At 45.3% G+C, this 16765-nt stretch overlaps 2 protein-coding genes across 5 annotated transcripts; both read right to left on the reverse strand.

Moving 5' to 3' along the window:
• Positions 1–3530: 3530 nt before the first annotated feature.
• LOC120706641 (transcription factor TIP2-like) lies at positions 3531–6170 on the reverse strand. 2 transcript variants are annotated; one of them, XM_039991325.1, is made up of 4 exons: positions 5974–6170; positions 4502–5114; positions 3978–4415; positions 3531–3810 (listed from the first exon to the last, which is right to left on the reverse strand). In XM_039991325.1, exons 2-4 carry the CDS (start codon positions 5090–5092, stop codon positions 3739–3741), a joined length of 1101 nt encoding a protein of 366 aa, XP_039847259.1. In that variant the 5' UTR covers positions 5093–5114; positions 5974–6170; the 3' UTR covers positions 3531–3738. The 2 variants fall into 2 exon arrangements, with proteins under 2 accessions (XP_039847259.1, XP_039847258.1); XM_039991324.1 differs by having other exon boundaries at positions 4502–5117.
• Positions 6171–10569: 4399 nt separating this feature from the next.
• On the reverse strand, positions 10570–15931 carry LOC120706642 (protein WHAT'S THIS FACTOR 1, chloroplastic-like). 3 transcript variants are annotated; one of them, XM_039991326.1, is made up of 3 exons: positions 14448–15931; positions 13299–13343; positions 10570–11021 (listed from the first exon to the last, which is right to left on the reverse strand). In XM_039991326.1, the coding sequence occupies exon 1, from the start codon at positions 15869–15871 to the stop codon at positions 14615–14617; it is 1257 nt and encodes a 418-aa protein (XP_039847260.1). In that variant the 5' UTR covers positions 15872–15931; the 3' UTR covers positions 10570–11021; positions 13299–13343; positions 14448–14614. The 3 variants fall into 3 exon arrangements, with proteins under 3 accessions (XP_039847260.1, XP_039847261.1, XP_039847262.1); XM_039991327.1 differs by having other exon boundaries at positions 13299–13353; positions 14448–15915; XM_039991328.1 differs by lacking the exon at positions 13299–13343 and having other exon boundaries at positions 10574–11021; positions 14448–15916.
• Positions 15932–16765: the final 834 nt, after the last annotated feature.

A 16765-nucleotide genomic window follows, 5' to 3' on the forward strand; every position in this document is an offset into this window, starting at 1 on the left:
TGAGAATACAATTTTTAAGGTCTCATTGCAAAGCTGTATGTACAAGCACATATTATCAGAAACCAAACTTGACGGGTCAAGCTAGCAACGATGCTTGCCTCACATACATGTTATTAACCAAATTTTAATCAATAAAGCCGCATGTGCATGACATGAGGATCGGATCTAAAAGTTGTCATCAAATAGTATATTGTGTACTATATAGAGTTCTATATAAAAGTCTTATCTTAACTTTATGATAATCCTAACAAGATATGTGGGTTCTACGATATTTACTCTGTTTAACTATCTTTTACAAAAAAGTTGTATATAGTATGCGAACATCATCTTGAAAAAATTGAAAGGAAGAAAGAAAAGAAAGATGAGTGTGAAGAAAGAAGGAAGAAAGGCAAGAGGAGCCCAAGCAAGCAAGCCCATTCTAACGGGTCCAAGTGAGTCAAGAGGTGAATCCAGGGCGATTTTTTTATTTTTATATTTAAAAAAATCAAAATTTTAAAAATATATGTCCGTTTCGAAAAATTTCAAAAATATACCCCGGTCGCCCTATAGGGGGCGACAGACCCTAAATGTAATTTTTTTTCTTCAAATTTGCAACGAGGTCCCTGACCGGGGGCGCGCGGGAGCAAGGGGGGCCTGTCGCCCCCCCCTCGGGCGACCGGTGGGCCCCACCCACAGGCGCGATAGGAGGGCCTGTCGCCCCCCTTGGGCGACCGGCCCTTCCCCTCCTATATAAGCATTCTACCCCTATTTCCTCCTCATTTGAGCCAAAAAATTCCACCAAAAATCTAGAAAAAAGAGAGGGGTGAGGAGAAGGGAAGCGGCGAAGCCCTGCCGGATTGCGCACTTGTGATCTGCAGGTTAGTACATTCAGCTTATGTATTTTTCTATTGGTATTGTAGAGTAATTTAATTTAATTAGTGCTATAGTATAACCATTTAAGTAGGAGTTTAATGATACTTTAGTTACGTAGTAGTAAATTAGTTTAGAAAATTAGTACTACGCGTTTATTATTACAATTGCAGTACTATTAGAGACGTGTTTATAAATTAATTACGATTTAGAATAGAATTTCGCATATGCAGTATAGAATTTGAGTGTCATCACGTAGTTATGAATACTTATATGTTGTAGTTGAAATCCATACTTAGTTTTTACGGATTATTGAATAAGATAGTGAAGTAAAGATTATAACTCGATAAGTATTCTGTGATATACAGATATGTCGAGCAAGATGCAATTTCAAGTATTTTTTGGTGACTACAATGTTTTGTATGGGCCAAATGGAGTAGACCTTTCTGCCTTTAAGTGCACATTTAGCGCCATAGGTAAACCTCTGGAGAGGAGTTTTGGTTCCATATGTAAGTGGCTGCAGCGTGGGTTCCGTGTTGATCCGGAGGCACATGTGATGACCGTCCAGTCTCTTGTTAATTGGGAGGTAGAAAGTGATTTATGAGAATTGATGATGATACACAGCACTGATGACTGGCAGAAGTACATGCAAGCAGCTCTAGAGCGTGGGTGGCCTCTGGGCATTCTTGTTCAAATCCGGGAGAAGACACAAAATGAAATCCAACATGGTGCAGATCAAGCAACTCCGAGTATTCGAAGAGAGGCCAACTATGTTGAGCAAGATGAGTCAGAAGAGATAGAGAACCAAAACATCGGATCACAGGGCCTTGCTGATGAGGGAGAAATGATACATATTATTATGGACGAGACGGAGGCAGAAGACCAAACCGCAATGGAGATGGAAGAATATGAGGGCTCATCTGATGACGAGCAGTACTCATTGCCAAAAGATGGGTCAAATCTTTAAACTCTACTGCTTTGGACAACACCATCTCTATCGTACCATCCGCTAACGGATCCAACTTCTTACTGATAACAAGATGTGTCATGATATCAAGTATTATACTAGATTTTTCTTCGGTCCATGAAAATCCTCCACAATTGGAGGCAGCCATTGCCTTATGCTGCAATATCAATAAGGTACTGTCATAATTCTATTCTAATTCATAATTAATTTAAAAACAAGTCTGTAATAGTACTGAAATTGTAATACTAAACGAGTGTTCTAAAGCACCAAATCTAATTCAGCTAATCCGCTAATTAAATTAAATTGTTATATAATATCAACGGATTCATACGGAAGTTACCGGTAGATCACAAGTGCGGAATTCGGCAGAGCTTCGCCGTTTTTCTTCTTCTCACCCCTCTCTTTTTTTCTGAATTTTTGGTGTAATTTTTGGGCTCAAATGAGAAGGGAATGGAGGCCAGGACTTATATAGGGTGGGAGACCCCCCGTCGCCCGTGGGGGGGAGGGGGCATGTCGCCAGGGACCTCTTTGAAATTCAAAAAAAATTACATTAAAGTCCTGTCGCCCGTTGCTTGGGCGACAGGACCCCTGTCGCCCCTGGGCCGGGCGACCGGGGGTATTTTCGAAAATTTTCAAAACGGATATATATTTTTGAAATTTTTATTTTTTTTAAATATAAAAAAGAAAAAGACGCGAATCCAGGTGTGGTGAAGCCCACCAAGGAAGCCACATCGGGACTAGAAATCTATCAAAAAGAGCCCACGGTGATGAATCCACATTGGACACTGCATGAAGCCAACTATAGCAAAACCATTTTAAACTTTGTGGAATGTTTTTCGCATTTGAATTTCATTTTACCAGCCGTTCGTATAATAATAGGGCACTGCATGAAGCTCATCGATCTGATGGGAAAAAAAACCGAAATCCTTTGAGGGGGAGGGGAGAAGGACGGAGGGATAGTTATAGTTAGGACTTAGGAGCCTATCCTTGAATAAAGTTTTATTCAGTGCATAATATTTCCTAGTCAGAGTCAGTTAAAATTTTGTTCATGTAGCATTCCTTCTAAATGTATATATTTCTTAACAATGCAAAGAACTTCAGTGGGTATGCATTATTCACATTGCGCGTGGCCTATCAGAAGATGACATGCATGGGTGCGTAAATACTGTAGATTCAAAGCATATAGGCATTCACATTTGGCATGCAGCATGCTTGACATACTTTATAACTTTTAATGCAGATTAATAATTTAATATACGGCTATTCTCCAGCTAAATTCTGTCAATCTCATTCTTAAATACTTTTTTTCCTCCGCACCTCTGTCAATGCTTCAAAATAAGCTAAATGATTTTTTTTCAAAAATTGGAGTGACGAGTTGGAGTTTGTTTTACACTTTTTTCCTGCATTCTAGCTACCATCCTAAACTGAATCTACCGACCACGTTGAACTAACCTTTAGAGTAAAGAAGGTAATATAAATCATTTCATGAAGCATTAGGACAAAAATATAATAAAAACAATTCCAGACCACAATATATCGCATGGAATTAAGCCTATATAGCTGACCAAAGAATCACCTAACCAGTAGCATATGACCCAGAACAATACCGGTGTACTCATGCAAGTCAGCCTACTCACTTAATTTATACATATATGCTTATCCCTTGATCAACAACAGTCCATCTATTAAATATTAATAGAACAATTAATACATATAAAAATATAAGTCTCGCAAGTGTGCCAATTTATTATATTAGACCAAAACAACCTGATATTAGAAAACAACTAAACATGTCTCTGAATGTTCATCACAGGATCAACAAGCAGTTTAAAAATTAAAGCAAAGGCAGAACTAGTCATGCGTCCAAGAAACACTGTAGCTAGCTAGCATGCATGTATGCTCAGTAGGCTCTAGAGAGTAGCCTAGTACTCGTCCACCACTTCCATCAGCCTACTGGCCACTGCACTTGCAAACACCGGGGAGCTCGGGTGAATCTGCATCCAAATCAACAAAGAGAACAAGTATTATCATTCAAAAATTAAAATTGCATTTTTTCGCACACGTATATATAATATATATATCGCATATGAAACCTAGCCGGATGGATATAGATCATGCAAGGAATTAAAACAATAGGATGCATAGATCGATGGTTGTTCACCTTGGTGTTGAACATGTAGATGTGGCAGTCGCCGATCTTGCCGCCGGAGAGGTGGACGAGGTCAAGCCGGAGATCGTCCAGCGCGCGCGACGCGGCCGCGAGGCACCCGTCCTGCCGGCGCTTGGTGAGCTTGATGTTCACGTCCTCCTCCACGATCCGCACGTCCACGGACGTGTCCTTGCTCCGGCGCTGGATGTACGTGCTCCGGATCGGCTGCCGCTGCTGCGCGGCCGGCGGCGGCGGCGGCGCCACCTCGCCCTCCGAGCTCTCGGCCTCACCGGCGGCCGGCACCGCCACCGCGGGCGCCGCGTCCACCACGTCACCCTGCAGCTCCATCCGCCGCCGCTTCTTCCCCACCAGCAGCGTCAGCTCCTCCACCGTCCTCCCCAGCTCCTGGATGTACTCGATCGCGTCCGAGATCACCGTCGCCCTATCATCCTGTGCCAAAAATTTACAATGGGGAAAAATCTCGAAATTTAATTTACTCAGATGAGCAGAAGAAGTAATTTGGACAGCTTAATTACCTTTGTACGGTTGGGGATGAGGAGCATAAGGGCGGTGTACTTCTCGGTGAGCCGCAGCCGGCGCTGCTTCTCCTTCTTCTCGACGCCGCCGTTGCCTGGCCCGCCATGGAAGCCGCCGCCGCTCATCAGCGCCCTGCTCCGCTTCCTGCCGCCGGTGGGCCGTGGCGGCGGTGAGCTCTCAAAGGGCCCCGCGGGCATGTAGGCAGCAGCCGACTCGTCGTCGGTGGCGCCGAAGACGAGGGCGCCGGTCCTTGCCCCGCGGAGGTACGGCTCGGCGGCGGCGGCGTAGTGGCCGACGCCGTTGCAGTAGTCGCGCAGCATGTTCATGGTGTGCTGCTGGTGGGTGGGGGGCAGCGGCTCGTACTGCACCGCCGGCTGGTGAGAATCGGCGGCGGCGCCGAAGAAGTAGTCGATGGTGGGCTGCGGCGTGACGGAGGAGATCGCCGCGGCGGCGTCGAGGGAGTGGAGCAGGTGGAAGCTGAGCTCCGTCGGGATGGCCGCGACGCCGGCGGAGGCGTGGAGGTGCGGCTGGCCGGCGTCCAGGTCGCGGCTCTCGTGCGCCATCAGGAGCTCGCACTGCGGGTGATACATCCTGCTGCTTAATTGCAGACGACTACTGAAACACAAAAACAAACTGGATCAGGACATCAACACAAGCAGAACATCTCATGCATGCTCACCAAATAAATAAAATACATGGGTAAAATGCATGCATCTTAAAAGATTTCTTTAAGAAAATAAATTAAAAAACACGCTAGTGCGTCGAACTACTCTTCCCTGTTCTTAATTTCAAATTTGTACACATTGGATTTTATAACAGCAACTAGGTCAAGAACGAGAGTGCACCGCCTTGGCTCACAGATTAAGTGAAATAAATTAAAACAGCTCAAAACGTACGTCTATGAAGTAATCTGATTATTGACTGAACACAGCAGGAACACATCACCCATGGTTCTGAAAGAAAATAAGAGGTGGTGCGCACAGAAAGTTAAAAAGAAGGAAAGATGCAGTAGCCAAAGAACAAATCACGGATCCAATTGATAAATAAAATCGAGCAGTTGCAACCAATAGGTGCCAATGATTATTCGAGAAATAAATTAAAGAACTAAACCGATCAAACAAATAAGACAACTTCAAAATAGATTCTGTGTGCAAAATGGATGAGTATGGCTGGGTTGGGATACATCATGAGTTCAGTACATGCATGTGGTTGCAGCCTTGCCCTAGAAAAAGTTGTCTTGCATATACATATACACTAGAGAAAGGAAAGCAGAGGCGGCCTTAGGAAGAACAACTTAGATCATCAGTGCATCTGATCGAGAAAACAACTTAGATTTGAGGGAAAGGAATTTAGGAGATGTGGTTGGCAAAGTAAAATTAAAGGAAGCAACACAACAAGTCCAGCAGCTATATGCATGCATGGCCCAAAGAACAAATACAGAGACAGGCTATTAACAACAAGAGTACCAAACCTTTTCTTCAGAGATCCCAGCAGCAACGCAGTAATTCAGTGCAAGATTAAACAAGATAGTAGCGAGCTGAGGTTGGTTAAGCCTGCGGCTGAAATGAAGTGAAGGGATGTAGAGAGGAGAGAGAGGGGAGGTATATAGAAGGGGCAACCGTGACATTTGGGTAGGAGAAAGCTGTTGGTTCCTTGTGGATCGGCAGGGCGACAGCGACACCACCGCCGGGGGCTAGCTAGCTTTCAGAAGAGTGGTTTGTTACTGAGATTCCTCCCCGGAGGGCCCCACCAACCGAACCAAATTAAAATCTGCCATACTCCACCGCACACACACTGACAATTCTAGTGGTACACGCTCATGCAGGATTCAGAAAGGCAGCCTTGCGTTGGCCATGTATGCGCCCACAGAGACACGCAACGATTTGGTTCCTTTGGAATTGGATGCACACCACTTGCCTAGTTGCATTGCCTGCCAAGGGAGACAGAGGAGAGAGGAGCTAGCTGCAGATGTAGCTAAGCAAACAGGAAGAACCCCATCAGGTTGGACCAGTGTATTGTATTCTAGTCCCTAAGAGTTGGTTGATGTTTAGGTGCAGGAGTTCCTACTGCGTCTTTGCAGCTGGGTGCAAGATGTTGGGTAGCACATTGTCTTATTTCACATACCGACCAGCCAGACAAGGGAGAAAAAGGAGTGCATAATTACCGCGGTGAAGATTTGTTTACTAAGCTACTATGTGGAACAGTGCAAGTGAGATTCAAGAGGCTGCTGCCTGCTTACCATGGTTACTAGCTAGCTGATACAATAGGCAGCCGCTATGCTAGTGACAGCTTTGCCTTGCTTACAGTTTTTTTTTTTGAAAGATAGCTTTGCCTTGCTTACAGTTTCAAATCAAATCTCCACAATCTAGTGAAATAAAAAAAACTTGGCATTGCGGCGATGGCTGGCATGTACATGGATGCACTGCCCTAACTGACAATACGTCCAAGGATCTCCCTGTCCTATAAACCTGATACGAGTAATCATCATCATCTAGTGTGGACAAGGAGAGAAAGGGAGGAGAGAGGGATCTGAAACTGCAAGAGCATCATGCAATGTTAACCGGACGGGCGGGTTGTTAGACCGGCCCCCTCGGAGGTTGGCTCACGCCTTTTTTTCCATCTTTTTCCCCTCATCGTCGTCGCCCGTCGTATTACGAGCTCCATCGAGCGCATAAGAGACGACGACATCACCAGTGCAGATTGACACTAAAACATTGTGGAAAAATTTATGATAGGCGCAGAAATTATTAGCACACATCTCGCTATTATTGTACCGGCCCATTGCATCACCAAATATTCCCGGTGTGCAACTCCGGCCGGGCCCTTTGCTTTTTTGACCAGTTCATCGATCTCCATGCATGGATGATCGATCCTCACCAGGCTTTTGCCTAGTCCTCCAACTAGAGATCGATGAGAGAGAGAGAGAGAGAGAGAGGAGAGAGAGAGAGAGAGAGAGAGAGAGAGAGAGAGAGAGAGAGAGAGAGAGAGAGAGAGAGAGAGAGAGAGAGAGAGAGAGAGAGAGAGAGAGAGGCAGGCTATTACACAACCGCTTACCGTCAGCGCCTGGACCCGTCTCGGCTGCCTATTCTGGATAGACAAGATCATTTGCCTTGACACAACCATTCTATCTTTGAGGTATAGTCAGACAAGATTGGGTTAGAGCTAGCTAAGGTTCAATCGAGTATCATCATGACCTAGATAAATGGATGCAACCAAAAGAGATTTCCTTGTTAACCATATTATATCTCAAGTCACAAGATATTGGCTTATATAACTTTCAATAATAAAGTTGCTCTTTGACAGTAGCCCTGTCAATAAAATGTTGCTCTGAGAGCTCTAAAAGGTCGCATCACTGGAATTTTTCTTGTGCCAATAGCATTTTCATAATGTCTTTTTGTTCTTCTTGGAGTGTGAATCTCTCAAGTCATTGGAATTTGATTTACATTTTAACCATTAATTCAACATCCAACATTATACAAAATGATCATATCGGACAACCCATCTCAAATAGATTCTATGGAACTGTTTGTGTGTTATCTAACACCTCAAACTAGAAAACTAGCTATCTGTGCCATTACTTCGTGGGTCCGAACCAAAGAATCCGTTAGAAATATTTTGAAATGAATATTGTTCTCTCTTTGATTAGGGAATGATATATGAAAAGAAGTGGAGTTTGAAAAGGAAACTGAATGGTCAAATTAGAACTGCTAGAGGAATGAATTCTCAATACTTTAGCATAACACTACTAAAAAAACATTTACCGTGATCTTTAAAAAAGAGCCTCGGAGGCGGGCACGTTAAAAAACCGGGGCGCCTACGATTAACCGATGCAGACATTTTTTATTAATCGAAGTCGTTATAAAAAACTGCTCCCAAAATTCATTAACCGAGGCAGACTCCTTAGAATGTCCGCCTCAGTTAATACCCCTTAAAATGTCCGAGATAGAAGGAAATTAAAACATGTTTAGAATATTAGAATACTGTCTGCAATGGCTGAATATTGCTTTTCTAGGTACCTGCAAGCAACATTGTACACCCTACTAGTAGACCATCGCCATAAGTGTGTGTTGAAAGAATTAAAATCTTTTGTCAACAAATTTGTAGATCAATTTTTTAAAAAAATGGAAGCGACACAATAGGGATGACCCAAGAAAACCCGCGTCGCTTGACCATGCTCGCCCTTGACTAGACTAGCGAGTGAAATGTCACACCCACACTGTACCCTTGGGTGTGTTGACAACACAGCAATCACTATAATCGTGAATGATGAATTAAGCAACAATTTCTAACATATACATTGCAAAGTTTTAAATCTCCCTCTATAGCCCACTATAGCTATTTATGCATGGTACCGCTATTTGAACTCATGTGTAATTTAACCACTATAGGCCACTATAGCCTCATTTAGCTCGCTAACTGTTTTCACTTTTCAGAGTCCAACAGCTAAACACCTTAGCCCGCTATTTAGAATCTTGATAAATTGTTGCCTAAGTAGCTAATATGAGGCCGTCCGCAATGGTTAGCTATTTAGCTAGCTAGATCTGATATGGCAATAGAAAAGTAGAAAAGAGAGTAGTCACCAGCAACAAACAAATAGCTGATCTATTTCACGTAGTACAAGAACATGTGAGAGAAACATGTGAGTCTAATAATATAAAATAATCTTACCTTTTATCTCTCACCTCCACATCAGCAGAATACGTAGCTAGTACTAGCTATTACCATTGTGGACGCTCTCAATCACAAGTCACCGTAAGCATGGGAACGCTCACACGGTTATGGATTGTTCGTTGGGCTCAACCGAGTCGTATGCGTGCATTATTTCTAGGCCTAAATTTGTAAAAGAAAATCTCAAGCAAACCTTTATTTTGGATCCCCGGGGCCCCTGCGTGTGAAAAGATAGATCCACACCCAACACTCGCTTACAGTACATCTCAGGCCTTTCCGTGTTCTGCCGCCACGGGCACGAGGGAACGAGGAGCATTGCAATTACATCGCGCGCTGAATCCGACTGTGCGACGCCGTGTCGGAGACGAACAAACACCACCGCCTCTTCTCAGTCGGATTCCCGTGGCGATCACTATAATATAAGCCGGCGGCGCATCCACCGGGAGGCCGGCCATCCAACACCGGCACATCATCCGGCATCTCCCTGCAACTAGCAGCTAGCGCAGACTGCCAGACTCGGAGCGCGCCGCCGCCTCCGCCGACGCCGCCATGGCGGACAAGAGCCCACTCCGCCGTTGGAAGCGCTTCTTCCCGGCGTTCGGCGCCATCGACGCCGCCATCGAGTCGGCCCTGGGCTGCTCCCGTGACAAGCACCGGCGAGTGAGGGGCGACCTCGTGGAGAAGCTCTGCGACTGCGACGCCGCGGGGGACGGCAGCGGCACGGAGGCGCTCTGCCTGCTGCTGGACCAGGCGATGGTCGAGGCGCTCCAGACGCTGCGGCTGGTGCCTGCGACGCCGGCGATGCTGACGTCCACCACCGACGTCGCCGGGGCCGTCGCCGACCTGCGGGGGCACGGGTCCGGGCGGGTGCGCGCCCTCGCGCGCCGCGTCCTCGACGGGTGGAGGGCGTCGGTCGAGCGCGACCTGGCCAGGGCCAGAGCCGCCTTGGAGGCGCTGTCGCGGATCCCGCGGGAGGACGAGACGGCGGCCGCCGCTCCTCCCTCCGCCAGAGATGCCCGCAGCGGCCGTGAACCCAAGGTTCTTGTAGCGAATGTGAAGCGAGCTGCCATGGTTCCGCGCCCCAAGAAGATGCCATCGGGCGTCTGCGGTGCCGGCGGCGAGAAGACGGGGGATGCAAAGCGCAAGCATCCAGGAGGCTACTGCCGAGAAGCAGAGGACGTGAAGCGGCAGCGCAAGGTCCCGGAGATGGTCGGGCAGAGGTCGACGAAGGCGAACCCGACCATGGAGATGAAAGAGAGGAGCCGAGCGAGCTTGCGTGCTGGGGATTGAGGGACGAGAGGCGCTTGTCGATGTCCAGGTGCCACAGGGTTTAGGGTTCTCTGCGAGAATCTAGGGCTGTCCATGTCGTATCCAAGAACTCTTGTGCCTCTGTTCAATATTCCTGGAGTAAATTCCTTTAATTTAGAATAAAGGGGATTCCTCTAGTTCCATTCCATTGCATGAGACCGGACCAAAACATGCGCCAGTATTGTTAGCGCATACAGCCCCAACAAAATAACCGGCATGAAGCCCCAACACAATGACTGAGCCCCGCAGTCTAAACCTAGAGACTGATAACTACACCACGATTCTCTTCAGGAATGCCGAATCCTGCAGCCTGTGTTCCATTCCATTGAAGTAATTCAAAAACCAGATTTCGATCCCATGAATGTGATATTTCACAAATTGTCAGCTCAAAAATGCATCCTTTACAACCATCTGGAATGCCTCGTCCCATCAACCAGTTCCTCACTGTTGATAGATTTCATGGCTTCCCGGCTTTGAGATTTATTAAGAATCCCCCACTCAACCACTGCAAGTCCAAGCTGGACATTAAGAAGACACTATCACCTGTCAAACAAGTCAATGAGAAGCCGCAGTCAGATTGGAATTCGGAATTCAACAAGCTTAAGAGCAGAGTATATTTAATTCAAAATATGCAAATAAGATGCTCAAAAGACCACTGCCACATGTAAAAATCAAGGTAGCGAGTTAAGAGCATATAAAATGGGAGTGTGCCTAATAGCATCCAGTATTAGGCCACAACTTAGTTCACGAATCACGAGTGCAATGGCTCACCCAATAGTGCAGCAAGATCTGCACAGCACTCAGATGTTTATCCTACTTAATGCAGAAGATAACACAAAAATAACTATAGAAAATAGCAAGTTCAATTCCTGGCATGGAGAAGGTAAGTTCCAAGAACAAACACTTACTAAGAATTGAGCAAAGATATAATTCCATGTCAAAGTGATATAATTCTATGTGAGCAGAGAATAAATTTGAGCCTAGTTAGCCTATGAACTGCACAAGAAGCAGAAATAGTGCGACACTACCCAACAACGCGATGTATCAGAAGAGACAGACAGACAAGAAGCAACTCTATAAAGGAGTTCTTAACAATTATTGATGTTAGCATATCAAAAGTGATGGATAAGAAAAGTGTTAAGTGAACTAACAAGAAGCTTTGTGAGAACAATAGTTTTTCATTGCTCTTCATTCTTCATGTGGATAATATATGTTACCAGAATAAGTAAACAATACTTTTTTGCTAAAATGAAAAAAACAAGGAGATCTTTTTTTACAAAAAGGCACATAATTGTCCTAGCAAGAAGCACAGATAACTGTTAATAAGAAAATTCAACAAATTAACTCCACCAGATGAGATGAGAAGGCATGGAAGATATAATGAGATTCAATAAGAAAGAACATAGCAAGGAAAATAATATTAACAAACAAGACCTTACATTAATCAAATACAAAATATCTAAAGAGACAGATGGTTTCTATTGGTACTCACTAATAGCAGTAACTTTTCATGGAGGGTTGAGAGGTAACAAAATGATAGGGTTTTTTTCGATAAGGGAAGCTTTATTAATCTTAGGCAATTGCTTCAACATCATACAATCATACTAAGACCACTCTCAGCCTCTGCATAGCTAGGATATACAGACAGAAAAACAACATATGACAATCATACTAAGACCTAAGACCACTCTCAGTCTCAGCATATCTAGGATACACGGACAGAGAAATGACATATGACATCGTATATCATGCCCCAGAAAAAATACAACACACAGCTAAATGGTAGTTGCTGTCCTCTACCTACGCCTTAAGTAAAAGGAATACTACAGAAAAATAGATCCATTTTCATTTGACCAACTGTACTACTCTGGACTAAAAAAAAAGAAAAAAGAAACTGTACTACTCTGAGCTTGATTACTACAAACTGGTAGTTGTTTTCCTATACCCGAGCACCCTTATCTTGTTAGAAAGAATGAATTGCATGTTTTGCCATTACTGTATTATTCATTCATTCAATCTATTACTATAAAAAAGTAGGGGGGGGGGGGTGAAGGGAAGAGGTACACCCATAACAGCTCATGCCACCACACTAGATTAGAGTCTTCTACGTAATGCACTAGGCTTTAGATGCCTGTCCAGAAGCATATTAAGATACATATAGCTTCTTAAAAATATTGTTGTCATTTGCAAGTGCATGAAAAAGAAAAAAACAACAGTTATCTTTTGTTTGACTAATAAATAGCAGACAAGATTTTTGTTTCTAGCTGCATTTTAAAATTCCTTGGTGACAACAATAAAAATACCAAAAGATCAAAACTCCAAAAAAGTACTTTATTAAGCTTTATCATTTATCAAAGAAACTGATTTGTTTGCATACAATTTTGTCAGAGCAACTAAGCGATACCACTAAACAACAACACTAAACTAGCAATTACAGTCAATGCAATTATCTAGCGCTAGATCTTATATTCATTATCTAGGAGTTGCCGGAGTTGTTCTACTCATTTTTCAAATTTATATTAATTTAATCATCTACATCTACAGCAAGACTAAAAAAAATGCAATATGACCAGAATTGACCAACTATACTCTACAAACAATCATTACCATAGTATCAATACACATGAAAGAGTTCAGAATAATGCAAAAACAATGTAAAGATCCAGTAGAGAAACACATGTCCCTCCATTTATCTAAATGTTTGAGAGACAAAGTTGAAACTTAAATTAGAGTGAAAATATTTATGGCTTTCTGTTCTTGAAAATACATAACGGAATCATAGTAAAAAAAACAATAAACAGAGCAATAGTACATTCATACATGGAATAACAGGCCGATGGTTCGATCTTGTAGTGAAACCAGGTCCTGCAATGAACTAACATCTAGTCAGCTTTACTTCAGTCAGCCTATTTCTCAGATCAGGCACAATTCAAGCTCCAACTGAAATCTTGACAAGCTTAAGTAGAGACTTGGAATCGAGGATGCTTGGAAAAATGGCACATATGAAGCTTAAGTGGGAAAGAAAACAAACTTATGGTTGGAGTTTGGAAGACTCCAACCGCAAACAACATAAAACTCAGAAAGTACAAAATCTCTTAGGTCACAAGCACACTCAGGCAAGCTAATTTTAAATCAATGCACTGTTCTCTAAGCTGATTCAGATACTTTGCAAGAACCAAATCTTTTTGCATAGCCCAACTCCTAGGTAGAACCATTGAGGGCTGCAAAGAATTTCATTCAATTCAACCTATACTCCAAGTTGATTTCCAGTGCTCAGCGAAAATCAAACTTTTTACATAGCCTTCAACTTTCCAGGTGATAAATATGCTGTTCATCATGCACACAAGACCAACTGGAACATTTAATACAAATTTGATTTCTCAAATTTAAGTGGCCCAACTGAAACCCTGTCAAGACTGTTCCTACCTTGCTGACCTAACCATACATACCCTGGAAGTGTTACCTTTGGCTACACACCACTTGCTATTCTGGGCAAAAAAGTATATAGCAAATGACTTACAGTGACTGCGAGGGAGAAAATCTGGATAGAGGCATATAGCTAATCTGTAATCATTTGGGTTTTGGAAACAAACGGGGCACAGCTGAAAAATTTGAGTTCATTATTAGAAAGGAAATTTTGCGATTCAGCGTGTTAAGATGGATTCCATTGAGTACAGAAATGTTTTGCATTTATTGAAAGGATTACATCATGTCCTATATGTGGTATCCATCTTAATGATGTATAGTGCACAAGAGCATGATAACGCAACATTTTTCACAAATTTTCATAGAAGGAAAAGACTTTCACTGATCAGCTCAAAATAACTCTGGATCTGAACAGATTACATAGGTCCCAACACTAAAACCAGCGTATCCTTCCCAGCCTCAATGAGCTAACTAACAAGAAAGACTTTCAAGAAGATTACTGACAAGAAAATGTTTCAAGTGATAAGTCAAAAAGGATCTCACCAGTCATCGACAGTGTGTCAAATTTCAACATCCTTTATATTAATAGTCAGCAGATGAAAGAACAAACTTGGGCATTAGCCAATTTCCTTTGCCAGTTCTTCAAGCAATACTGACGAGGGACAAATGGAATTGCAAGAGCTACTAACAACACTGCCTTCATTTGCCTCCTACTGTGCATATGCATCATCCGTGTCATCATCTCCTTCGGAAGACCCACTGTGCCAACCCTCCTCAAGCTGTTCCTCCATCTCTGCAGCTAATTTTACACCCTCATGACCTGCAATCTCCCACTCTTTCTGCAGTGCCTCACTCTTCCTTTTCAAGTCTTCTAAATAATTTTTATGCCCCTCTTCCATGATTGCCACAAATCTCTCCTTCAACTCAAGCATTGGGTCTCTATCTACAAGCTCCCCCTTCTCATCATAAGCATCCCTCAATAGTGCTGTCTTGATTCCACCCTTCAGCGATACATAGAAGATCCCTGGGTGCCTCGTGAATGCATTGGGAAATGCGTTTGGTAGCCTATACTCGTCACAAAATTTCCCAATAATCGGCAGTGCCATCCTTCGCTCGACTGTTAGAGACAGCATCTCATGTAAAACACCAATTGTTCGCTTCTCAGCCTCCGGGGATCCCGGACAAAGACTGGATGCATCTGCATACGGTGAGACATATGGCAACTCAAGCCAATCCCTCACCCACTCCCTCATTTCCTTCTTGAGGTAGAACCCCTTGGGCAATTTAACAGTAAAGTTTGACCTGGGCCGAATTCCGACGACATCGGCCTCCTTGTCAGCCTTCAATTCAATCACCGACCTCGCCAATTTGCCGTCCCAAGCAACCAACTCGAGGAACGCGTTCCCCGACGCGTCGGGCCCGGGGTCGCCGACGAGGCGGAAGAGATCGGGGTACTTGGGGACCAACGAGACCAAGAAGTCGTCGGGGAGGCCGAAGTCGCGCTTGGCGGAAGCGATTTTGGTGACGGGCAGGGCGTGGGTGGAGGAGATCATGAGGAGCTTGGCCAGCCTGGAGGCGAGGAGCGGGGCGTGGTGCTCGTAGAGGCGGGAGGCGAAGTCGAGCAAGGCGAGGAGCTGCGGAGAGGGCGAGGCGACCGGCTCGGGAGGAGGGGAGACGGAGAGGAGGGTGGGGTACCTTCCGAGGAAGGTGGGGACGCGGACGGGGAGCTTGACGCTCTCCCGGCGCTTGGTGAGGTAGCGGAAGCGGAGGCGGCGGCCCGGGGAGAGGAGCACCTCGCGGACGAGGCGGGACGCCTGGCGGAAGCGGCGGTCGCGGGTGATGGCGGCGTCGAGGACGGGGTCGCGCTTCCACGGGACCTTTAGGGAGGATATGCGCCGACATGGGGAGAGCGGGACGAGGCGGGTGGCGGCGCGAGCCGCGGCGGCGGCGGCCGCCGGAAGAAGCATTGTGGGCGGGTACACCTGAAGAGGAGAGTGTGGGCAGGCACTGCTACTGGTAAAGCATAGAATACGCCTTCGAACAGGAGTCACGGGTTTCTTGAAATCGCCTTTGATGTGTAGCTGGCTACTCCTAGCTGCCAACAAATTTATGTTTGTTTTCTTCTTTATTATACTTTGTAGGATCATTGCATCAGCGAAAACGTAGGATTGAAAAGTCTCGTGAAGTTTTATGGTGAGTTCAATCTAAATTGTAGCTAATCTAATCTGTAGACTCTAGATATATATAACCTAGCCTAGCCAAATGAGGAATGTTGAGTACTCTATCATATTTGTGATGAGTGAATTGTCAACCGTGTGGTGTGATCGTGCGCTTGGTCTTTGGATTGCAGGTACACGGGCGTCAAGTGTCGACGGAGAGCTGCTGTGGAGGTGCTGTGGCTGATGGACCGTGCGGTGGACGGCGGTGAAGGGCAGCCGGGACCGGAGCTCGTGCCGGGCGGCAGCTGTGGCGTCCACTCCTGGATCGAGGGCGCAAGCGGCGACGGAAGGCGGGTTTCTTAGTTTGCACCATAAAACCAAGTAGGCGGACGGCGGTTGAAGACGCCAAGTCGTGGAGGCACGGGCGTCGGTCTCGGGACTGACGGAGGCGACGGGCGTCGACGACGTCTAGGGCCTCGCTGCGGGCGAGGAGGTGACGGGCGTCGGGCGGCGTCTAGGGCCGTCAGGAGGCCGAGGCGGGAACGGCGTCCAAGGCCACGGCGTGGAAGCGGGAATCTCCCCGCGCGTGTAGTTTTGGCGGTTTTCTCAAAACCTGCCACCTACCCGGGTTTCGCGGGCCCCTCAAAACCGCGAACCGGATCTTCATCCACACGGCGGCATCGCGGAGAAGACTTCGACTCG

This window comes from Panicum virgatum, chromosome 5K (genome assembly GCF_016808335.1).
Source record: "Panicum virgatum strain AP13 chromosome 5K, P.virgatum_v5, whole genome shotgun sequence".
NCBI lineage: Eukaryota > Viridiplantae > Streptophyta > Magnoliopsida > Poales > Poaceae > Panicum > Panicum virgatum.